At 36.1% G+C, this 26,653-nt stretch overlaps 1 protein-coding gene across 3 annotated transcripts in view; it reads right to left on the bottom strand.

The window, feature by feature from the left end:
• NRXN3 (neurexin 3) overlaps positions 1-26,653 on the bottom strand; it is a 2,132,730-nt gene that overhangs the window by 171,574 nt on the left and 1,934,503 nt on the right. For all 3 annotated transcript variants that reach the window (XR_011169070.1, XM_069092330.1, XM_069092331.1), the window contains exons 18-19: positions 17,461-17,550; positions 11,250-11,557 (exon numbers count right to left, since the gene is read on the bottom strand). Coding sequence is in view for 2 of the 3 variants with exons in the window: in XM_069092330.1 (XP_068948431.1) it covers positions 11,250-11,557; positions 17,461-17,550 (398 nt within the window). In the remaining variant the exon portion in view is untranslated. The remainder of the gene's footprint in view (positions 1-11,249; positions 11,558-17,460; positions 17,551-26,653) is intronic.

Below are 26,653 nucleotides of genomic sequence, written 5' to 3'. Positions count from 1 at the left end.
AGGAAGGAAGGAAATTATTTGGGAGAGAAACCTTGTATGGGGTATGGAACCTGAGTATGACCGGAGCATAGGCCTGGAAATTGAGTGGGTAGCACACCAGTGCCATCTAGAGGGTAGGTGCTCCAGTGAGAGAAAAGTGGTAGGAGGGAAGCTACGGTAACCAGCACTCAGCAAATGCACTCTTTGGGTTTGATGGCAGCAAAATGAGGGCTTGGGAAGGATGAGATGAGGCTAGTGAGTGGTGGAGGCATTTTTTTAGTCAAATATTTGTAACCAGAAGACTTCCTGTATTCATAGGTATAGTATAGTATGTTTAATTAGAACTCAGTGCTACTACAAAGACTCATCTCATGAGTACAAAGAATGATGTGCCCTCATGGCACATTTGATTCTCTAGGCTGAAAAGTAGCTCAGCATAGTAGATACCTATGTGATCCTGAAGAAATCAATTAATTTCCCTGTAAAATGTGGAAGTTTTACTTGATGTCCTTCTAAGATCCTTTGAGCTCTAAATTTATGATCCTAAGAGTCTATGAGTAAATTTGTATGTCTTTTATGGGACTGCTATGTGTTAAAAAAAAATTAAGTCTGGAATGTTCTTCTTTGTTGACTCATAGGAATAAAACTCCTCAGAATAGTAATATTACAGGATTTGTAGAACTGCACCTGGAAGATTAGGCAACATGTAGCTTATGTTTGTTTGTTTGTTTGAAGTTAATAAACAACTATTTCCCCCCACAAAATCCAAGTGACCCAAGAGGTTTAAAGGAAGCCAGCTTCTAATAACTCTATTTGGATGCCACTAAATTGCACACCTGGAGAGAAAAGGAAAGGCTGGAGCTGTCCAAATTTCCAGCTTTCCATTTATTACTGGAACATGTAAAACAGTTGGGAAATAGAAAGGCCTACATTAAGTATACAAGTCAATCAAATTCTTATCAGCTAACTCTCTAATCATCAGCAATGACTGCTAAATACCATAGACATGGCTGACATTTCCCTAACATTCCTTTCCAGAGATGAGAAAGAAACTGAGGAGAACCTTCCCTTCTCTATCAGCTAACAGTACCAGCTCTCTAAAGAAAACCCAAGACATTAATTAGAAGGTTTAGAGAAGCACTGCTGTCATAACAGCCTCAGTACGTTTCTAATTTTTACTCAGTCACCCAAACATACAGCAGAAAGGTAGGATAGTACATCACACTCTTCACACAGCCTTGTCAAAAGACAAAATGGAAATATCTGTCTTGTAAGCTTGCTGGTGGTGACTGCTACTTCCAGCTGTTTCCCTGTGGTGTGTACATAGCAAACAGAGGAGACAAATTTTCACAAAAATGTGAGCCAATGCTCAAACTACAGTTTTACCTGCAACCATTGATTCTACTATATTTCTCAACTGAAATTTAGCATCTTGTCTTTCATCTAGGGATGGTCACCGTATAGCAACTGGTAAAATCATTCCCTAAGGAATGGGGTAAGAATGAGAGGCAGAAAAAAAAGGATATTTTCCCCCTTATTTTGATCTAAGCTTCTGTATTTATATTTCACATCACTCTAATCTCCTGTATCTTCAACAGCAGGCAGCAAAAATATTTCAAAGATTCACAGGAGCTATTACTGAAAACAGACAAGTAGTTCCTACAAATTTACAATATAAAATTCTTGCAATATTGATTGATTAGTGCATTCATCCTTAAAACAAATATTTAGGGGACACTTATTAAGTGCTATTTAATATAAAGATATATAAGACCCATGTTTTTAAATAATTTACTGGAGATAGTCAGATCTGTTAGTAACACATATGGCAAAAATATGCTTCGACTTATATAATGGTGAAAACAATTCAAATCAGCATGCATTTACAAAGACAAATATACATCATTCTCCTCCCTCAAAGAGTTTTATTCTGTTTCATAGACTCCTAGATTTGTAAAGTTCAATTTTATAGTTTGTATAGTTCAATAGATTGTATAATTCAATTCCTTCATTTTATAAAAGAAAGTTGGACTCAGATAGGTTAAGTGACTTGTCCAATGTCACACATCAGCAGAACTAAAGACTGCAAAGTTACACTGGATTGTATTCTACACTAGGCTCTTGTTACTAACAAAATCTTGACTAATTCACTTAATCTTATTGGCAAAATGTGGGGGCTTCACACACTTTATTTATATATTTTTCAAACGAGTTTGCTAACTATTCCCCAAACTTGACATACTATCTCCTACCTCTGTGCATTCAGTTAGGTTTGTCCTTCATGCCATGAATGGACTCTCCCTCTGGTCATCTGAGAATTCCAGATTCCTTATCTCTCTACCTGGCTCAGCTCAAGTGGTCTTTTTTACACAAAACTTTCCTTGACTCCACGTGGCAGCTGTTTTCTCAAATATTCCGAGCATTTTCTCTGCTCTATCTTTTGCCACTTTTATGCCCTTACCTCATCTTCTATTTTACTTATATTTCCATATTGAATATTCCTACAGTCTTATGAACATTCCTTGAGGACTAAGTGGTTTCATTTTTGTCTTTGTATCCTCTTTGAGAAGTAGCATGGTATAATGAATTGAGGACTAGATTTGGAGTCAGAAAGATCTAGGTTTCACTCCAGCTTGAGACACTTACTAGATATGTTTGTGACCTTAGACAAGACGCTTTACTTTTCTGACTCAGTTTCCTCATCCATAAAATAAGGGGATTGGACTAGAGGGCCTCTAAGTTGTCTTCCAGTTTCATATCTAAAATGCTATGATACTTAGAACCAAGTACTGGGCCTTAGGTATAGCAATCACTTAATAAATGTTTGTTGGATTTCACTGAATTTTCTGAGGAAAGGTGGTAGCATGTGACTCAGAAATAATCCCAGGGAGAGGGGAAAACTAGTCTGAAAATAAAAAATACCTTTTGTTATGTTCCACTCAAAGTTAACAAAGGGCTAACCAGATTCCCTTTATGGAAGTTCTCATTCCTGAATATGCTAATGAACCCTTTAGCAACAGTCCTGAGTGAAATTGTATTTCATAGATCCTATAATCCAAATAGAGAAAAGTATGTACCCTCTCTCCTGGTTACCTAGCCAGACTGCCTGATGTTGGCGCAGCAAGAAAAGGAGCACACAGTATTGGGAAGTGTCAATCCCTCTCCCCTTCTATTAAAATTAAAGTGTGACAAAAAGGGAAGAAAAGGAACAAAACTCTATTCTCTTCACCAGCCATTTGTACAGCCAAAATAGCTGTCTTTAAAGGGGCAGCTAAACCCATCAAGCTCCTTTTTTCATTAGAGCTATGCAATCTGGGAAAGAAAATGTCACTGGAGAATCATACCAGGCAACGAGTAAATTAGAGACCAATTTCCTTCCCCAAAAAATTATTATCTGAGAGGGGTAAAGAAAGTACCTGTGTGAGGGTGAGGAGGAGACAGAAGATATTTCTCAACTGGCAGCTAAAGTCTAATTAGACTGACAAATCTTCAGTGCCTTCCCCAGTTATGAGGCTTGGCAGGAAAGAAACTAGCCCTGGAGCCACACATTATGTAAGGCTGTTAATCAATATTAGTTGAGCCCTGATCCTAAAAATAAACTTTCCCAGGAGGCTCTGTTGTCTAGCAGTGAAATCAAGCAATTGGGAACCCTGTGGAATACTATGGATTTGGTGGCAGTGGGTTTGAGACAAGGGGGCACAGAGGAGCTAATTAATTTGAGATAAGTACTGCTATACAACTAGTTTGTCTCTATAGTTTAAACTACTATAGCGCTGAGTTTGGATTAAGAAAGCTAGTCTTTGTGATACCATGAAGATTCAAAATGTGAGAAGAGGTGACTATTTCGATACCTTTAACTCTGAGATTCTATGATTCTGAATCTCATCTAAGGAAGTCTATTTACCAAAGAACTGTTAAAATATAAACTCATATCTTATTCCCAAAGCATATAGCTTGATGCTATTAACCGAGTTCTCTTCTATCAGGAAATGTATCACATCTATTAAACTCATAACACCTTACTACAATTACAGCTTTATATGTATAATAATCATGAAATAGCTAGCATTTGCACAGTGCTTTATAATTTACAAATTCTTTACATACGTTATCTCCTTCAGTCCTCACTACAACTCTATAAGGCAGGTACTAGTATTATGCCCATTTTATAGATGAAGAAACTGAGATTAAACGGATTAAAAAGCTAGCAAGGGTTTGAGGAAAGATACGAAATCAGACCTTCCTGACTCCAGTTCCAGCAAGCTATACATCAAGACATCTAGTTGTCTCGGTGATACATATGAAATCTTTCTTCAGTAAGCCTGATTCTCCTTTATGGAATAACCTTATATGTGAACAGATGGGTGAGGTAAATGTGTGGGGAAGGGGGAAAGAAGAGTCAGTCTACATAGTCCCTTATCTTAGATGTATTCAAAAGTAGGGTTTAAGATGACCATATATGAATAGAGTACTATCATATGATATACTTTTGATCTGATTCAAAATGGAGTGAGTAGAACCAGGAGAACAATTTATATGGTAACAATAACATTGTAAAGACAAACAACTTTGAAAGTCCTAAGAACACTAAATGCGAAGCCCAACCAAGATTCTAGAGGACCACTATTGAAACATACTATCTACAATTAACAGAGAGATGATGAACTCAAGGCACAAAATAAGACCAATATTTTTGGAAATGTACAGTACAAGATTTCTTTTTGATTTACCATATGCATACATACATACACACATATATACAATATATAGGTCTTCTTAAAGTATTAAATAGATTTTATCATTATAAAAAATAAAAATAATTTTTAAAAGTGAAGTTTACACTAAGATTCTCTAATTCTATTCTGGATAATGCTGCATCCTTTTCTCTCTTTTATAATGAACCTATCAACAAGGGAACCGTTTCAACATGAAAGTTTGTTGTATCTAAGTACAGTATGGGGTAGGCGTGTCCCAAAACATAAATGACAACAGGGAAGAGGACATCAAGTGTACTAAAGGATAGATGATGCAATATAACAGGCTGGATTAATTGGTCTAGAAGAAGTAGGAGAGCATGCACATAGAAACAGCTAGATTGACTGGTGAATCCAAGAGTATATACATACACCAAAGAAATTCTATTCACCCTTATGTTTATCCTAATCATATCAACTTATAACTAGAGTGTTTGAAGATACCTAGATTGTCCTTAAAATCAATAGGTTTATGTGTAAAAGCTTCCTTTGTGTACTTGAGTGTAAAACCCCATGAACCCTAATAACTTTGTACTATCTCCAAATCTGTCTCTGTCTATACAGAACCAATTGCACGGGTTGTCATTATGTATGCAACTTTCTTTCCCCCAAAAAATGCTGAGTATAGGAATCAAGGTTGTCAGTGATGCGGAAACATATTTACTTGTATCCTTATTGTATGAGTTTTCCATCTATAATTTGTATATTACCAATAAAACGTGTTTTTACTAGAGGTTGGTATTACTGTGTTTCTATTCCTTGAGATTCTGAACTGGACTAATTCACCGTATTAACTTGGAATTACCCAATGGAACCTCTTTTCTCTGTACCTCCTGATTTCTCACTTAGAATTTTTTTTTTATCCAAGAACACTTAAAATATCTCATCATGCAGATTGAATTGAACTATTTTTTTTTTCAAATAACGTCAACTAAGAGGAAAAGTTCTTCCAATGGCTGTATCTAGAAATGGCCAGTTTTGATTGGGTGGTGTACATACTACACACTTTCAGTGAAGAACAATCATCTTTACCCTGGTCCTGTCACTACACCCAGGGAACTGTTATTCTCCTGAGAATTTTTCTAGGTAGCAGAATTATAAAGCTAGCAAAACACACACACACACACACACACACACACACACACACACACACACAATGATTCCCCTTAAAACTTTTGGCAGCCAAGTTCAGTAAGTTCAAGATGAAAGCAAGATCTCAAAATCTTCTAAAATCTTTCTTTTGTGATGATAATTAGAATAACTCAAGAAGAATAGAGTGATTTTCTTGCAATTTTCTGGTAATGGACAGCATGGGTAAATGTCAATGTGACTCTGCTGTACATTGGCACAGAACACACAATCAATGAACTGAAAGCTTAGAAATGGTTACAAATGGTGATATGAACAGAGCACACTAATACATTATGCAATTGTTAACAAGTCAATCTAGCAGCCCAAGGTAACAATATAAATTTAAATGGAAACTAGTTCTCTCTCAGTCATTTCCTTTCATCTGGCAGTATTTTTTTTAACTAACTGTAGGGGGATGGCTAGGTGGTGCAGTAAATAGAGCACCAACCCTGGAGTCAGGAGGACCTGAGTTCAAATCCAGCCTCAGACACTTAATACAAAAAAACTAGCCATGTGACCTTGGGCAAGTCACTTAACCCCAATTGCCCTCCCCCCCAAAAAGGCAAAAAAAAAAACCTAACTGTAGGAACTCCTTTATAGTACTGATAACGGTCCTGCCCTTCATTCTTGCCATCTCTGAACTATATAAAACCCCAAGATTATGAGTAAGTATGGTGGAATTTGACTCATTTCAATCCAAAGGATGACTCACTGACTATTAGGGTGGTACTGGGATGCCTAGGGGATCCCTGATATAGTAATTTCTGTCAAATGTTATCATCAAGGGAGTGAAAGCTTCAACCACCAATTCCAAGTGTAATCTTCTTAGGACCCCAGTGTTAGTACAATCAGGGAGGCTGAGCAATTAAGCTATAGTAGTAAGAAGACTTCAATTGCTGACAGAAGTGCTAATAAAGAATTCATCTTTTCTCCCACTCTGAGGCTGCCAAGAACTGGCACATACCACCAAAGAAAGAGTACAGTTTTCTCAGCTGGTGTTTCTAAACAAGCCCTTATATTGCAGCCCCATTTCTTCATTTCCTGAGTTCAAATCTAGTCTCAAACACTTACTAGCTATATGACCCTGGGCAAGTCACTTAACCTTGTTTGCCTCAGTTTCTTCATCTGCAAAATGAGCAGGAGAAGGAAATGTCAAACCACTCCCATATCTTTGCCAAGAAAACCCCAAAAGAGTTGGACATGGCTGAAAAATGACTGAACATTTCTTTACTAGATGCTTTTTTCTTCAAAGGAAAAGGAATATGGCTTAGTGGATAGGAGTCCAAGATAGAGCTGTCCTACTCCTAGAGCAAGAGATTCAGCCTAATTAGTGTATGTCACCTATTCTAGTACACCGTGGTTCAAGTTCTGTCTCTGACACACACTCTTCATCTGACCATGGACAAAAAACTTGAGTCTAAATGAGACAGTAACTCTACAATAAGACTGTTAGGTACATTTGAGTTTCCAACAGACTTTAGGAGTTTCCTTCACTGATAAAATCACAGATTAAGACAAAAAAATACCATGGTTGTTAATTGTATTGGAAGGAGAAAAACAAGAATGACAGATGAGACTTCTTTGTAGGAGAACATTGAGTTTAGTTGCTTCAGTGGATTTCCTTGCAAGAACAGAAATCATATGAGCAAGATTTCCTTCTATAGCATGCTTCTTTGTGAAGTTCTTGAATTTCTCCAAAAAGAAAGCAAAATGAAATGGTCTGTCTTTGATATATATCAAAGACAGACCGTTTCATTTTTGGACAGCTCTAATAACAATTAGGAAGTTTTCTAACAAGAAAGTTTCTTCTGCAAATCAAAACAAATCATCCTCTGGGGTCAATCAAAAGAAACCTAAAGCCTCTTTGTATTATATTAAAGGTTGCTTATTACCATTTCCTCATTTACTTCTCATCTCCAGTTCTTTCAATAAGTCCTCCTGTGTTACATAATGGGTTCCATGTCCTTATCTTGTTATTATCCAAGGATATATTTAATTTGCAAATGACTTTCTTAAAATATTGGTTCCTGGAATTTGGTCATATCTTCTAGCCACAGTATAGATCATCTCTTTCAAAATGGACACTGTACTTCTTTTAAGGCATCCTACATTCACCATAAATATTTTAGTGACCATAGTCCCTCTACTGCCTAACTTCTTTGGAGTAGGTGATAGAGCAATGGAATTGGAGTTAGGAAGAACTGAGTTCCAAACCAGCCTCAGACACTTACTAGCTATGTGACTATGGACAAATTATTTAACCTCTATCTGCTTCTATTTGCTCATTTATAAAATGGACTACCTTGCTATGTTGTTCTGAGGATCAGATGAAATAATATTAGCAAAACACTATAAAACCTGGAGCATTACATATAAATTTTAATTATTATAATTACAAATAATTATAATTTTGACAAGATTTTGAAATTAACCTTTGACTATAGCATCTAGCATAGTGATAGACACATATAGCTTAATTATTGATTGCCCAGTCTTTACATAGATAATTATTTTGTTCTTTAATGCTTCTGTGCATTCCACTGTCACTGTGAAATGTAGAAACCCTTAAAAGCAGAAAATTTTAGTGCTTTCATTCACTTTGAGATTCATGATAAAAGTGAAGGAAAATGCATATAGATATAAGCCATTTATTATCATGATAAGAGGAAAATAAATATATGCTAGAAAAAGACTCTTATAAAAGGTTTCTTTCAATTGTCCATTTAGAAAGGCAGCACAGTTTAGTGGAAAGAATTTTAGATTGGAAGTCAGAGGAACTCAGTTCAAATCCTAATTCTTCTACTTATTATCTTGAGCTAAGCATGTGGCTTCTTGTGACTCAGTGTCCTTATTTGTAAAATGAGTGGAGTGTGGGGTAGCTACATGGCACAGTGAATAGAGCACCAGCCCTGGAGTCAGGAGAACCTGAGTTCAAATTCGACCTCAGACACTTAACACAAAAACTAGCCATGTGACCTTGGGCAAGTCACTTAACCCCAGTTGCCCTCCAAAAAGCAAAAAAATAAAAATGAGTGGAGTGAACAAGATCCCTTTTAAGGTCCTTTCTAGCTTTGTATTGATATGCTTCTGCTAAAATGGTTGATTTCTGTTATACTAGAATCACTGGCATTGAATCCCTTCTCCTGCAATGTCTCATCATGGCATAGAAGTGTTCCTGAATTTATGACCATAACAATGGGGATACCATCTCTGGAAAGTTCTATCAACCTAGAAAAGTTTTGAGTACAGTCTGGGGTAATGGACCATGTGTAAATCAACTGGGGACCATTTTAGACAAGGGAATTTTAGATAAATGTTTATTATCAGAAGGTAGGACATCAGATGATGAGTAATTTTCCCTACAGTTATAGATGAATATCATCTACTAAATTACAGAAGGATTGCACTGGATATGTGGAGGCAGACTTCACATCAGTGAAATCACATGTCCCTGAAGTCCTGAAATATTTCAACCAGGCGTCCCTAAGTTTTTTTGGTTGGGGATAGAGGAGTTCATGGATTCCTTTGGCAGTCTGGTGAGGTGTACGGATTCTTCAGAATAATGTTCTTAAATTCATAAAACAAACACATTGGATTGCTAGAAAAACTAATTATATCCAAATATAGTTATCAAAATATTTGTTTAAAGAGAAATTCACAGATGCCATTAAGAACCCATGATATTGGCAAGGTTTTGGTATAGTGTTCTTCAGTATTTCCTTCTCCAGAGGCCCCATCTATTACATGTTTGGGGGAACCACTCGGTAGGTACCCAGATTTGTTTTTGTTAATGCATTTGCCCTCTGAAGGGCATACCTAGGGATCCTGTATGTTTCTGTCTAATCCCTGAGTACAATAGCAAGTCTTACTAAGGTCAGTGGGTATTTGGCCTTTGAAGGGACTGTGAGATTAGCCATCTCTCAGAAATGTCATTTGTTCCTTTGCTTCACACAGAGCTAAGACAATGTATTCTGACAGAAACAAAACAACTCTGCCAAGACTTGTACCAAAAGAACAATCCTTCTACTGACAATAAACAGGACTTTTCTCAAGCTACAGGGAGTCATAATAGAAATACATATTGCCTTTTATATTCCTTTCAGTAGTAAGACTGAAGTGTCAGGAATTATTGCTTTAATATCAATAGAAAAGAAAGTATTTGTGGGAGTATGCACAAAAGTATGTACACACATGTCAGCACATGTGACCAGGAGAGACCTGATCTTAGTGGAATTTCCTGAGGGTTTAAATCTAATCTGCTAATACTTGTAGCCCACACTGAAGCCCTTTAGCCTTACAGACCTTTCGGGAAACTGTTTTTCAAACAGCAGAAAAGGGAGAGAAATCATTTCTACCTGGGTCACATAGTTTTTATTGTACAAGAAGCAAAATCACCAGTTGCCTAATTGGCGACTCATTTTGGATTCCCTGTGTCCAACAAAGTGAATGAAAAGGTGATGTCAAAGATCAGACTCAGCTGGGTCCCTAGAGAAGCACTGAGGTATTGAATTTTTCACAAACACTAACTAGACTGGGGGCAATTTTCCCACAAGTGGCTGAGACTTTTTATTTTATGCCAATGCACTTGAGGATAATAAATCAATTAACCTCCTACCCCCAACTGATGAGATTTATGAAATGCTAAGGGAACCAGGTGGGCTTTAAGCTTTACCTTGGGCATAATTACTTTCAAATAAATAAAAGAAAATGCAATGACCATGCCAAGAACACTTAGCATAGTTAAACCCAAGATTTTCAAATTTCCTGTTCATGTGTAACCTGGATTATTGTCAAAGCAAAGGAAATCTAGTGCACAGCAGAGGGAGAAGTGACTAATCCCAAGTAAATAGTAACAGAAAAAGCTGCATTCCTCAAGGATTAATTTTGCCTGTAGCATAAATTGCCCTTAATTTAACAGTGCCCATTCCCCCAATGATAAGGAATTCCTATTTCTTAAAAAGTCATGTTAAGTTTGTGAACTGAACTGAATCAAGATCTACATTCCAGATGATAATAGATTTCCCATGTCCTATTTACCCTTTTTGCAATTTGCAAAAATCAAGCAATAAAGTTAGATAAGGAAGAATTTCATGCTGAAAGCATTGTCCATTGATCATTTTGAATAACAGTACTACTGTTACAATGAAAAATATGATAGTAATACTAACCCATGTATGCCATAAGATTTTTATAACTTCCTTCATGATGGCTATCTCTTTTTCTACTGGTAGGGCTTATTAATATGAGAATCTTTGAGGCAAAACTGCCACAGACACTATAATTTAGAGCCATCAGTTTTCAGAGCTCCATTGACCAGACTACCCACATGCTCCAAGATACAATAGACAAAAGCAGACATGATATGGAGAAAGGAGTATGACTTACCTGAATGCTGGCTGTGGAACGATTCTTTCGAGTAGTGGTAGTTGCCATTGTAGTGGTGGTTTCCATGACTGTTGTAGACATTTCTGGTGGCATGGAAGTTGTAGGTGTTGTCCCCAGGAGAGATGGTACTTCTCCCACGAGCCTGACGCTACCATTGATTTTAATATTAGGGTTGTTCTCAGCTGCCATGTTCAGAACTTTCAAGCCATCGTAATAGAGCCCAGAGAGCTGACCTTGGAAGAGACGTCCTTTGTCTTTTCCTCCAATGGCTATTTGCGCCTGAGTGTTGAAGATGGTTAACTGCCGGCCTAGTGGGGTTGGGTGGAGGAAACCGGATTATTTCCATACATTTCTTTCCTCTTTACCTTACCTGATTGAAATGGACTGAAGGTCAAAAAAGGCTTCCTGGAGAAATTGGGAGGGGGGAAAGGGAGAAAATTGGATCACAGAAATCTAATACTCTAAACTACTGTTCTGAAGTCACTGCCAAGGTCCATTGTGCTGTGATTATCTCTTCTGCTGACTAGCTAAGAATCTGAACTTACTGGGACAATGAATATTTCCTACCATTTCCCTTTAAGGAAGTGGAAATCTTGGTTTCTGACCTGTGAGTGGGCATGAATTATTCCTGAGCTGATTATGATTATTTATAAATGATATGTAATCATGATTGTCATAATAAATTGCAAAATTAGGTAAAAACCAGAGAATAAATCAGAAATTCCTATTGCATAAAGTATTTTTAGAACTATAGCAATATATGATTAATGAACACTCAAAGAGGTCAGAAGGCTCATAGAAAAGATAGTAGAAACTAAAACTCAAAGTGAAAAAAATACAGAGCCTGATAACTTTAGAATCTGAATATATTTCAGTGAAGAGATTCAAATTTATATAAACTCAATATAGAGCTATCTGATCAGTAAATGTTATTTCTTTGTATTCCCTTGGTTTCCAATTTACCATATATACTAACCAATAATCCTCACATCATACCGCTTTTCCTATTAGAAAATTATGGAAATTCTGCTTTATTGTGTCCTAAGAAATAGAAATAAGAAGACATGAGCTGTGTTCACAAGAAAATAAGGATGGTAAGTTGACTTGGAGCTCAGCTCTGTCTATGACCTTAAAAACAGAGGATGTCAATTAAAGCAATGAATGAAAGTGTCAGGAAAATGAAGCAGGTGGACTGGAGAGAGGTAAAGGGTGCTAGGAAACTTTCTCATGATTATTTTTAGTGTTAATTTCTCACTAGAAATGTGATTCCCAGGATGAAGACTCAATAGTGTTGGGTTGAGAATAGTTGCCTCATAATCATCTCAGTCATCAAATCCCTTCCAACCCCACATAAAAATGCTAATTAGCATCCTCTGTCATGTGCCATATCTTCTCTTTAATAATAAGGGTTCAAACAGTTCTCAAAGAATTTTTTTTCCCTAAACCAGACTTGTGATTTCATGAGAACAGGCAGTTCCTCAGTCAGGAACCTCTACCTGACAACTTCTCTACACTTTATATTCTTGTTTCAATGGAACACAAATTTTCAGTGGCTTGCCCAGAGTCACCTAGCCAGTATGTGACAGTGGCAAGTCTTGAAACCAGGTCTTTCTTTCTCTGAGGCCAGTTCTCTGCATGATAACATCCTTCCTCTTCTGTCAAAGCTTAATGCACTCTAGTAGGATGACAGCATGCTAGGGTTATTATTTTGTTGTTATTGCACCAGATTGCTTCCTTCTGCTTTTCCAAATGTAAAAGGAAAGCAAACTTAAAAATGGAGTCAAGCATCCTCAATTCCAATTTTTTTTTCCTACATCAGTAAGTTATTAGACAATAGTTCATTTATCCATTTCATGCACTAATCCAACTGACTGGTTTTCACCTCCAGTACCCAGAATCAATTTTCTATTACTCTCTACCCTACAATAGAAGGTTAATTATGTTACTGGCAGGAGACAGGTCTACCCTGACATTGGTGCACTTAGCCTTGAGTAGTGTTTAATGGTGGGAGAAGTTAGCTTGAAGTTTGTACTCTTTCTTACAAGTTTTGGGGGTATTGCTGCACCCCAGTCAAGTCAATACACCTGGAAAAAATGAAAAGGCAGAGAATGGGAAATATCTTTTCAGACAGGATTCAGGAGACATCTGCCAGATTTCCTTATCTATCAGATCATTAAGACGAGGACAGCCAAAGCTGATTTATAAATACCATTTCTCTTGAAATCTAAAACATTTAGTTGGTAGAGCTGGCTGAATCATATAGGTACAGGGAAAATTATTACCTTCTCTATAGAAACATAGGGATATGTTGGCCTTAGCAATAGTAGAGCTGACCAGAGCTCAAGGATGTTATCAAGATCTGTAGAGGATTATCCAATGGGCTGTACACATCAATCTATTTCTGTCTTTTGGGACTTTCTCCTTCTCCTCCTCAAAGTATTAACTCCTTTCAAAAGTATCAAACCTTGATGCAGAATATTCCTGGCTAACAGATTGCATCTCCCACTGCTCATTTAGATCCAGTGAGGAAGAAATTATGAAAACCTATCAGGGATGGAGAACCTGTGGCCTTGAAGTCACATGTGACCCTCTATGTCCTCAAGTGTGGCCCTTTGACTGAATAAAAACTTCACAGAACAAATCCCCTTAGTAAAAGGATTTGTTCTGTAAAACTTGGACTCAATTGAAAGACCACACCCAAGGACCTAGAAGCTCCCAGGTTCCTGTCCCCTGAAAGTTTATTAATCTACTAAAAAATTTTGCTTACCCTGACATACCAAATTCTTATCAGCTGGCCCCATTCTAGCCAAACCCAATTTTGAGATAGTCTTCTTCACTAAAAGTTTAAAGTCTAAATTCTAAAAGCAGAGTATGTGGGCACAATTTACTCACACTGAGGACTGATGTTACCAAAGGCATGTTGGTAAAAAAAAAAAAAAGGAAGTCCTTATAGGATAAAAGAGGGAGTAGGTGGAGGGAAAGAATGAATGGATAATCATTCCTTCAAACCGGCTCGAATGCAAAAATAAGGTTCTGACATTGGAAGATCCCCCAAGAGTTTTAAGGTAACAAGAATTTTACCTTATAAGTCTATAAATCACTTTAAATGAATTAGCTATTTCTCTACTGTCTACAAATTTAACATACAAAGTGTATAATTAATGTTTATCACTGGTGATGATTATAAATATTACTTAGGTGCCATATTCTGGCTATCATTGAACAATTCTTATTTCTTCTTGTGTCATTATGTATCTCATCTATTTTTCTATTTCTCATTTCTAAATCTCCTAGCTCTTGAAAATAAAAAAAAATCCATGAGAACTGTATTGCCAGCACTTAGTACAGCATCTGGCACGTAGTAGGCACTTCCTACATATTTGTTATATTATATGGTCATTGAGTCTGAACTATACAAGCTGGCAATAGTGGTTTTCTCTTTAATGCTCTGGTTTCCAGAGATGACCTAGAGGTAAACTTATCTTAACTAGTATGCTGGCAGAGTTCTGTCAACTTTGAATTTGGATATAGCTTTAATATGGAGGGAAGGAAAACAAATATAGAGGGCTATCTGATTTTTCCACTATTTTATTCTCAATGTTTCTACATCCTACTTTCCTACTCTGACCTTAAACCATTCCTTTGTGTCCAAGGGATATTTCCAAAGGTATACTTCTTCACTTCCTCCATTTGCCAGGGTCTAAACAGAGCTAAATATAAAGCTAAATATGTTTAATGTTATTCCTTAGACTCAACTGTAGTTCTTTATCACCCACATCTATGTGGGAATGTTTGTTCAAAAAATAACCCATTAATAGAAATCTAAGAGGACCATACTAAGCCCCTGGCTTATTTCTTTTATATCTTTATTGAACCATATTTATTTAGTCAGTCAGGCTCTTCTGGCTCTTATTATTAAAAACAACAAAGAAAAAAATAGAATTTCACTTTATCAATCCAATCCATATCTCCCTATTATATCACCAATGCAAGATTTATAGAAATTTATTTGGGGGGGGGGGCTTATTTCAGATGCAAATCCTCCTGCCCCTCCCCCAAACCTTTTCACTTTAGAAATTATTCTTACCTCATTTGACCATCAAGTTCACATGTTAAATTAAGTCCTTGCACAGCTACAGTAAGTGTTGAACAAAGTCTAATTAATTAAACCTCAGAACACCCTTGGGAAATAAGTAATATTATTTCTCCTCCTCTCAGATGGGAAATCTGAGCTATAAAGAGGTTAAATGGATTGTCTAAGGTTAGAAAGTCAGTCAGTAGTAGACCCCAGTCAGAAAATGAACTGTGGAATCCTTTGACCCCACCCACTTCCCCATGACAGTACTTACTCCTGCGCCCCATGCTAAGTAGTTTCTATGACTTTTATCTAATCACCAATCTATCTTTGCCCTCTCCTTCTTACTGTCTTTTCAAGGTTGTTTGGCTTGTTTCTAAAATGGTTCCTGAAGAGAAAAGGGTGGAGGTGGGGGGGAAGGGGGGTGCAGGGAAGGAATGAAGAGAATGGATAAATATTAACCACTTATTTTTTTCAGAAAGTCAGAAATGCACTATATAATGCATAATATCATTATACAAGAGAACTGCCCCTTGCATACATTTCTTAAGTTATCTATGCATTTTTCAACCCAAACAAACTCATTAACCAGGTCATGGCACCACCCCTCTTGTTCTATTTGCATTTTAACCCTCCAACAGCTTTCTTTGTTGGTCTACTGACAAAAAGCTATCATCAAAAGAACTATAGGCCAAGTCATGACTTCATAATGGTTTATAGAAATGAAAATGCCTGACATGCTGTTAAACTCAGATTTCAAGAGGCAATGAAGTGAAACAAAAGATTACCAAAATAAAATAGCAAAGAACAAAAAGTTTTCTCAGGCACATGAGACTCAGACATGCATCTATTTTTTTTCTTTTAAAAAAAGTGAGAATCACTGTCTTTAATGTTAAAGGGACTTTATAAACTTGTATTTACTGAACAAAATTATTTGCTTTTTAAAGTTATCCTTATTGCTTTTTAATTAGACCACATGTGTTAAAAGCAGGGTTGAGTCTCAGTAATCATTTTCAGCATTAGTTGATCCTATTAACTTTCACCCATCTCAGAGCCCTCAAATGCTAATCTGGTTATGTTTGTGTGTGCCTGTATCCATGCACACACATACACACACAGCTGAAAATTAGTAATATACCTGTTGTCTGTTACATGAATCTCTTAAAATTTTAAGAGATGTCTTGTTGTCTAAAAGTATGGTTTATGGGTGTTTATCCTGGACATTATAAATGGAAAATGTTCTTCTTCGAAAGGTCATAGCTCACCTTCTAGCAGGTCTTTCATGAAATGCAGTAATCACTAACATCAGGTTCAATTGCTACCCTCTTTTGTTAGTATATAACTGTTATACCTTTCCCCCACCAAAAAAAAAAAAAAATCAGAGGAGGATGTTTTCCTTTCTTAACCCTTGGTCCTTTTCTACTCTTTTAGCAACTTGTACTTTGGTTGTACATAAAAGATCAGATTGCTTCCTACACAACACACATTCAAAAAGGTCATTTCTTCTTTTTCAAGGTTAGCAACTAAGACCCAAATAACCAATAGACATACTTAAACTTTTGCTACTCAAAGTTTACATTCAAAGGCTCTCTCACTCTCATTATTGTTTAAAAACAAATGTTTTTTTTTTAAATTTTCGTTATAACATTTGTTTTAATCAGTTTAATTACGTTACAACCATTTTATAAACAAATTCAAGTCATAACATTTTAAACCGCACTTCAAAGAGAGGAAAGCCAAACCAACCCCTATGAGAGACAAATTTAACAGGTAGTTTTGAAACTTTTAGAACACTGTGGTAAGAGATCATTTAAAACAAATTAAAAAGAATGTCATGCAGTGGTTAAATTGCCATAATACATTTCTTTTTTTTTAAAGTTCCTGGAATTTCCTGTTTGTGGTTGTTACACTGAGAGTGATCTTAGACGTTAGTCCCTTTAACTGTATTTTAATGGCAATGTATTATAGCATGATTTATCAACATATGGCAGGTGGAGCTGACACAAATTATAATGAAAATTAAAACAGTCATTTATGCAGCAGGCGATTATCATTTAAGGAACATTTATTTGCAGGCTTTAAAAATGAGGGTTTAGAATCAAATGATTTTAAAATGAAAGTTTTAATGATGGTTACCTTTTTCCTGCAGCCACTCTTCTACAGGCCGGTTATATTTGAAGGGGATTTTCTGTTTTACCATTTGGAAGCGTTCATTATCAGTGTTGCCTTTAAAGTTTAAAAAACAGCTTAAAGAACAATCTGAAAAGTCAATAAATCATTCAAAAACATCCTAGGTTTTTGGGTTTTTTATGAAGTTTTAAACAATAGATATCAATTTATCTTTAATAAGAGGTGAGGTTGAAGCCACTTTATTTATGATTGATATTCTAAAAGGTCCTGGATGAGAAACCAGAAAGTAGGTCGCTCTTCACTAGGCAGTCCTCAGTCCCTTTGGGGAATAAAAACTCACAAAGAAAATGGACAGCAAGTCCATTCACTTACAAATGTGCCCATTCCACCAGGACTTTTCCCCTCCTAGCCAGTGAATGGGCTTAAGTCTCAAAATTTTCCTTCAGCTACAAATCAATCAAATTTACCCTTGGCATTCTCTTAAATCAGTTGATAAATCAGAAGTTAGTCAGAGAACTAAGTCACTTCTGCCATTTTCCCCCCAATCTGTCTCCTGAAGAATTAGGAAATATGAGGTCATTGCTCTCAATTCATTATTTGACATTTATCTTGCAAGCTGATGGTTAGAAGACAATTTTGAATTTGTTGGTTATGCACTTTTTAATAAGAGAAAGAGTTTTACAAATTTTGAACCATTGGCCCAAAAGAGATTTCCATCCCTCATACTAAATGTATGTAATATTCTAAAGTTGATATTTCTATATTCAAAGGGCCATTAATGTGTTCTATATGTAAAAGAGGATTGGAGATCTAAAGTAACTAGCCATGATAAAAAATACTAAACAGACACTGGTCAAACAAATTTCAGTCTCATTAATAAGAGTTAACTCCATATGGTCACCCTGGAAAGAAAGGTTGTCCTTCCTCCCTATCAGAAGTCCTTCATTAGCAATCATTCATTCGTAGAGTCTATTAGAAATACTTTTTCCAAGCATGAAATATCAAATTAAGCATGATGTTGGAATAGAATTCCTTTTAGAGCATCTTTTTCCTCTGTACCTGGATCTGTTTTTAACACCTCTGGATGGTTTCTCTAATTAAAATAGACCAAGAGTACAGAATTAGAGAGGTACATCCCTACAAAACAAGCTTCAAATTGCTTTTAAAAAAAAAGCATCATTCTTGAAATTATGCTGTATAGTCAATCAGCCTTGCATAGATCATTTGGTTGTATACCTATTCTAATACATTATTTGCAGTAGCCCTCCTATACTCCAACAGCTCATCTGCACTAAAAAGTGAGAGCCCCATCTAAAATAGGTGGCTCAAAATCTCGATGAGAAATATGGAAGCATATTGGTTAAGTCTTTAGTATCAAAACTACTGTATTCCTTCTTTAAGCATATCAATATTTGTAGATTCTTCTATAGTGATATGATAGCATTAAGATGAAGCTGTTTCACTAGTGATTTTTCTTTTTCTTTTTCTCTTTGAGGAAAGGCTGCCACTTTTCTATTCACCCCTCCTTTGAACCACTTTTTGTTACTAGGTAATTCAATTATCTTCTTAACACTAAAATAAAGAACATGACACACTTAGGAGTACATTAGTAGTTCTCCTTAAATGGTCAAGGAAAGGGGGTATCTTGGATTGGTCAAGCCCATAAAACACTGTAATTCTAAGTACTATGATAGTGTCCAGGGGAAAGAGACCCAGAAGGCACACACTGCCAAAAAATTACTTTTAAATTTTCCTTAAGGCATAATTTCTCCCAGAAAATATGAAAGGCAACTGGTATTTCACTGAGATTTGAATCAAGGAAACCTATTTTTTAAAAAAAATTACTATTATGTTGAATCCTACAATAATGCTCCTTCCTATAATGATGGGTCTATTCTGACAGATTAATATATGTATTTGCAGGTCAACTAACCCAAAAGAATGCCAGACAAAATGTTCAGAAGTCTGAAAGACAAATAGCCTAAAGCATTCTAGAAGGAGACAACTACAAATATTTCCCTTCTGCTAACAGTGCAAGGGATATCACAGACTCTGGAGCCCTGAAGTTACACACACACACACACACACACACACACACACACACACAACATAGCCAAAAAATATAGAACCATGAGATTATTTCAGGATTCCAAGTGGTACTGGGTCTACTAAAGGACTCTCTGAATGGCAAAGGAGGCATCTCAATCTCTTTGCCATGAGATTTACATATCATAGTAAGCCTCATTCTTCTCATTAGGAAATTAATATGGGAACTGATCAGAAAATATAAACCTGAATATCCCTAGTAATTTGTTGGGTAGGGTAGATGATTCTAATGAAATCAGTGGCAACCAAATTTGAAAATAATCCAATCTCTATGTGGAATAAGAATCAAAGCAGCAATGGCACTAATTTATTCTCTCCAAACTCCATTAATGTCTACTTCCTTTCTGCACCACACCCCGTTTTTGAGATCATTAAAGTGACATAAAAAGACAATTCTAGAATTGGAATAAATGAAAAAGACGGTCAACTGCCTTGATTTTAAGGGATGCATGTAAGGAGGACAGCATAGCTAAGATTCAACCTTGGACCTTTCCAAGAATCAGAAAAAGAGTCATTCTTCCTCACCTCAACTTTAAAAAAAATTAGAATAAAAGTTTAATGGTTACTCCCACCACCAAGAATATCATCCTCTGATATTAATGATTTTGATCTTTCATATTGTTAAAAAATTAGGAAAGATGGAAGGTGATTTAGAAATCCAAATTGGTTTACATTGCAACATTAACATCATTCTTAGCATCTTTTCATGTTCTTGTTGGTTTTTATTTTAATTTATCTTAATCATTAGGAAGAACTGGGTTAGAAACATGTGCATGAGAATGAGTTCATTTGCCCTGAGCTACATTTGCTAAACTGATTGAAAAGAAAATATTCCTCTTAATATACATATATACATATACACACATGAAATACTTGCAAAGCTGAGCAAACCTTATCAAATACAAATTCACCTTTGTTAAATTCATAATGACATTTAGTTACATATTTTCTAAAGCAATCAGCATGAAATTTAAACCAAAAATGACACTGATTCTTAACACAGAAAGTGACACTGTTCTCAACAAGGAATAGCCTCATGAATACCATGGATTATAATAGAATACCACGAATGATATCATGAATACCATGTCACTAAAAAGAAGAATATATGTATTATTTACCAGACACAAGAAGGTAACAACTTTTGCTGCCAACACACTGAAAGGTCTGGGAAGTATAGGCAGAAGTCTCCCAGTACCAAACAGGTCTCCATATACTTTGACCGCAAGGTAGGAAGACAATCAGTTACCTAAGCCTTGGAAAAGATTAAGATGGGTGCCACATTTTATGTTACCTTAAAAAAATAATATAGACATCTTTAGCCAGGACTAAACAAAATACTTTTGAAATACTGGTTTCTATTACATAATAATGGAGCTCCTGGAGACTTATATACCACAAAATTTTATATTCTGGTAATTAAAATTTGGATTCTGGGGAACCAATAAATTGAGGAGAGACCATCATGTCATAACTGGCTCATACACATGGTTTCACTCATTACACCAAACATATTTATGTTTTTTCTGCATTCAAACTTTGACTAAAATTATAAAGGATGGGAAAATAGGAAAGGGAGAGGGAATTGAGAGCCCTTGGATATTTTCCCAATACCTCAGTTTCATTTCCCCTAAAGATTTGGATCATGTTGAATATCTCAAGAGAGTGACTATCAAGTGATAGAGAATGAATTCCTTCCAGATGGTCAAAGGATATCTTATGCTCATTAGAAATTGTTTCTTTTCCCTGGCATCCAACATTGCCCTAATGGTCGAGAAGATTCTTATTGGAATCTACAATCTCAAGCCAATCTTATAAAAAAAAATCATAATCATCTGCCACCTAGAAGCATGGTGAAAATTCACATCCAAATCCCATACTTATTTACTATTTTGTCCATATATTTTCTTAGAAAAACATTCTTGAGTCAATTGCATCCTAATCTTAGAAAGCTTGACACCTGCATTTGCAAAAAAATCTTTTGCCTCTGTTTTGTTCTCTATTTCTAAAACTCCATTCAAGTAAACCCACTTGCAAAGCAAAGTAGATTCTTGAACCCCAGAAAGCAAAAGAGCAATTCAGGCACTGACAAATGTTATTTCTTGGCCCAGACACTAGTAATGATGATATGCTATGTCTAGGGTGAAGAAGAGTGGCTGAAAGCTTCTGGGAATTTGCACCAGACTGGAAAAAAGCATTTTCCTGAAGGTAGGATATTAATACAATCTGGTATGTTGTCAAGTGTATGAAAATGCTAATAGGAATGCCATAACATATTCATCTACTTGGAATTAATGCCAAAGGTGTTTTTACATTTTCTGATTGAAAGAATAAAGAAAAAGCATGTTTTTATTGTTTCATTGACACTTTAAAATGAGACACCATATGTGAGGAACAGTTAGTACATGAACACCATACTCTAGAACTACAGGCAAGGGAAAAACAATTTTTAGGTTTGAGTGGGGATGTTTCTCTTAGTTCCATACAACTTTCTGATTTATGTAGAATAACTCATAAGTATAAAAGACTGTAACTTTTACTTAGGAAAATTCCAAAGATACTTCTTGTGCTGACTCCCTACATTCATACCTTTCAGAACCAACACATCATTTCAGAAAGGGATGATATACTATACCTTCTTGTGATATAGCCAGCATGCTTTGAAACTTAGTAATGAAAGCTGAATCTCAGAAAAGAAATAATTTTTGTATGACAATAGTTCTGAATTGCCTGTTCCACAGGGATAGCAATTGAACATACAATTTCATTGGCTTAGAGAGTTCCTGGTAGAGAAATTACTCTTCCAATGCAGACTCTAACCTTCTTTGCAATTTGTAATCTTAATTAGTTGCCTGGGACACTGAGACAGTAAGTGGCTTTTCTAGGTTCACAGAATGTATGTCAGAGATGGGACTTAACCCAGTTCCTTTGAACTCTAGAGTCAGCTCTCTGTTGACCTTGTCACATTGTAATGCAAGCAGAGAAATGGTTAACACCTTGTTTCAGCTATTTAATTATTTAGCACCTTGTTTCAAGTTGAGTCTTGCCCTTGATTATGTCAAGTCTTTTGTTAAGAAACAGAACTTATGAACCCCTGTTGCTGATGCAACAGGAAGGGGAAGAACAGGGAAGAGCTTAATGACCATATATAAGGAGAAGCCCAGGCTGGGAGAGAGCAGAATTTAGAAGGGGAATTTTGTGGTGGCCAGGAACTCTGTCTTTTCTGTCTGTGTTGATTTTTGCTTGAAGCCCTGGGACCTTACTGGAAGCCCTGAAAGAAGATTTTCTTGTCTGTTTACAGAAGCCCTGGAGGAGGGTTTTGGAGGTCCTTGGACTATACTGAGATTTCTCAGTTGAGTTCTCAGACCTTATTTGTGGGTTTGTGTTGAGTTCTCAGACCGTGTTGGTGGATCTGTGTTGATTTCACAGGCAGATAGTGAATTGATGATGCCGGCAATGTGTGTGAATGTTATCATGGTTTTGTTAAGCTTTATCTTTCCAGGAACAGAAACTATGAAGGACTTGAGGTGGATTGGACACTGTGAGCTTCAATATGGAACATGAACTGGACAAAGAACTGGACAAGGAGTTGGACAAGGAACTGAGAGCTGCCTGCCCTTTAATTCAGGTAACAGTTGGGTAGATTCAGGCAGGAGCTGGGACCATGGAATCTAAGAGTCAAGATAAAAAGACCATTCCTTGGGTATTTAATGCACACTGAGAAGATCATGATTTACTGTGGCCTAGGGGTGGGAGAACTTTGTACAATCATCCTGTACCTCTTCAGGATGATTGAATTAAGGATGATTGGAAATGAATCTCCAATTAAGAAAAAAAAAAGACATTTTGACTGAGAGATTAAGACAATATGACCTAGGGGTGGGAGACCTTTGTACTTTGTGTTTTTTAAGGAGGCTTGCTTCTTAAGAATGATTGAGTTAAGGACTCACTAAATGATTATACTTTGTTTAAAACTAAGTGGCCACTTTGGTGAAAACTATGTGGCCATTTTAGTGATAAGCTATTAAGTTATAACATTGTGAATACTGTACTTTGGTTTTTGTCAATGTTTTGTTTTAGTTTGTTATTGAATAGATAGAGTTCACTATACTATGTACTCAGAACCTTGAAGCTGTTCACAGCAGCAGTTCTCTAGAAAGCTGCTTGTGCTTGGTTTTATGCACATTGTCTCACAAATAAAATACCATCTTGTATTTTAAAAACACTTTAGAAATAAGGTGCTTGGTGAACTATGTGTTAACTGATCCAACCAGTCTGGAGAATAATTTGGAACTATGCCCAAATCAGCTATTCCCCAACTGATGAGCATTCCCTCAATTTCCAATTCTTACCACCATATAAAATGCTTCTATAACTATTTTTGTATATATAGGTACTTTTCTTTTTTAAAACTCTCTTTGGGGGGGGTGGCCAGGTAGCACAGCGAGTAAGAGCACCGGCTCCAGTGTCAGGATGACATGTGGATCGAATCCGGGCTCAGACACTTATTATCCTCCCAGAAACACCTGGCCATGTAACCTTGAGCAAGTTACTTAACCCTTATTGGATTAAAAAAAAAAACAACTCTCTTTGGGATACAGATACAGTAGTAGTATTGCTGGGCCAAAGGGTATACACAATTTTATAACAAATCTATGGCCATGGGAGAAAAAGAAGCTGTTTGGACCACATAAAAACTAAAAAAAACCCCACAACCTTGACCCCGTTAGCATAGTCCTTTATACATACCTAAAAGTGTTCTGCATTGTATTATCCACATTTTTTCTAGAGATAACTAAAACATAAAAAATTTAAATGATTACTGTAAGGCAGGGGTGGGAAACCTGTGGCCTCGAGGCCACATATGGCCCTCTATGTCCTCAAATTCAGTCCTTTCACTGAATCCAAACTTCACAGAACAAATCACTTTAATAAAAGAAATTGTTCTATAAAACTTGTTGAAAGGCTGCACCCAAGAACCTAGAAGGCCATATGTGAACTCAAAGTCACAGGTTCCCCACCCCTGTTCTAAGGTCATAGAGTGAGTTAGTGGTTTATCTTAGGAAGGAATGCAAGAGACCTGACTCCCAGCTCAGAGCTCAAAAGGAGACCACAAGTATTATACAGAACCTGACTCGATACTCAAAAGCTCAAACATTTGTCTAAAAATTCAGATTCAATGAATAAAATATAGCTGACAAGCTATTTGACAAGTTCAAGACAAGCCTGGATTGAAGTACTATCTCTCCAGAGAGTAATTTGTATTAAATGATCATGGTCCAATTTTTAAAAATTACAACATCATAGCAGCTAACTTGTTTGTCCTCTCCTTGTGACTAACACAGTCCTTCTCCTTCTTCCCTCAAACCCTAAACCTGAAACTTATTTCTCCTAGAACTTCTCTTCTATGATACCCTGCTAACTCTGGTAATTCCTAGTCATAAGCCAGGTCTACACAACTATTTCCCTCTGAACTTCTCTCTACTGATAAAATTTCCAGAATATATTGAACCAAACACTAAGGGAATCTTTTCCAAGGTAACAAGCCTAACACTGACTCGATTATGCAATTCAGTTTTGAAAATACTACATATGATAAGGTAAACAGATATATAGTACATTATGACATTGATTTTTTTTCTTGTACAATTTTTTTTCCACCCTTCTCAAATTATACCGAAATATGAACTGAAACTAGACAAGCAATTTTACTTTCTGACTCTGGTCTACTTACTTTTCAATACAGATAATTATTTCTCTTGTGTTCAAATACCCAAAAACTGTTTGAGAAGATTAAAAAATTTTTTCATAAAAACTAAAATAAAAGCACAAAATTTTCTCCCTATGTAATAGTTCACTAATGTTTGATTTCAAAACAAAGAAAACTTTCACCTTAAAACCTCAGATTTGGTCCTCAGCCACCTAAGCCTTGATTCCTTAAAGATTCCTCTCAGGAAATTGTTTTTTTTTTTTTTACCTATTTCCTAAAAAAGCCATCCTGCTATTCATTCATTCTCTCTCTTTCCCTTGCATTCTTTAATTTCTCTCTGCTTTTTCATTTCCCTTTTATTTCTTCAGTGTTTGCCTTTGATTTCCAAGTAGATTAACATCAAACTGGAACCAATTCAATCTAGAAGATGAGATTAAGTAAAGATGGACCTGCTTGAGGGGGAAAAAAAATCCCAATTTGTGTGTGTGTGTGTGTGTGTGTGTGTGTGTGCCCATGAGCACACACTGACACAACAAAGAATCCAAGAGTTTTGTAGAAGATATTTCTCTGGAAAAGGAAGATGTATATAGTCATGCTCAATATTTCCTATTCCATTCAAAATTCTTGTTGCCATAACAATACATATATTTAAATGTAAGAAAATCATACAATATTAGAGTTGGGGAGGGAAGATCAGTCATCTCATCCAACCTCACTCCAATAATTGAAGACAAAATTCTTGGTATAGTCTAACTGGTGTCAAGACTAGAAAAATTGCCTCCCATTTTCTAGACAGTATAATTTAGTTAATGTAACATAAAATTGAATTCACATTTAGGTAGCTAAATATCTTAACAAATGTAAAAGTAATATATTTGTATAGTGTATTACTGTCCTCAAAGTGCTTTCACTTATAGTATCTAACTGATAGACACTGGCCTCTGTGGCTGTATAATCCACTCTATCCAATACTTAGCTGGAAGATCAGTATTTCTGAAGATAGATGGCTTAAATGCTTTATGATTTTCTCTTGCTTTTCTTGAACAAGGGGAATTTCAGTATCACGACTTTTTCTATCCCTATGTGGCACAGTATGTGTACAGAGATCTAAAAACAGATGGAAGTAGAGTTGCAGAATATATGTATATGGTGAACAGAAACCTGTATATCATTTTATGTATCAAAATAGCCATAACCCAAAGGATTATTCTAAAATGACTTTTTGAACAGAGTTGTACTTTGCATGTATCCCTACTAAATGTCAACATTTTACATTCAGTCCACCATTCCAAAAGAATTTTGAATCTCAGATCTATTATATATAGAGTACATAGATGATAGATAGATAGATAGATAGATAGATAGATAGATAGATAGATAGAT

This window comes from Petaurus breviceps, unplaced genomic scaffold (assembly GCF_028583685.1).
Source record: "Petaurus breviceps papuanus isolate PSGF00001 unplaced genomic scaffold, PetGlider_PUasm1.0 189, whole genome shotgun sequence".
NCBI lineage: Eukaryota > Metazoa > Chordata > Mammalia > Diprotodontia > Petauridae > Petaurus > Petaurus breviceps.
This window is presented reverse-complemented; position numbering and strand designations above follow the sequence as displayed.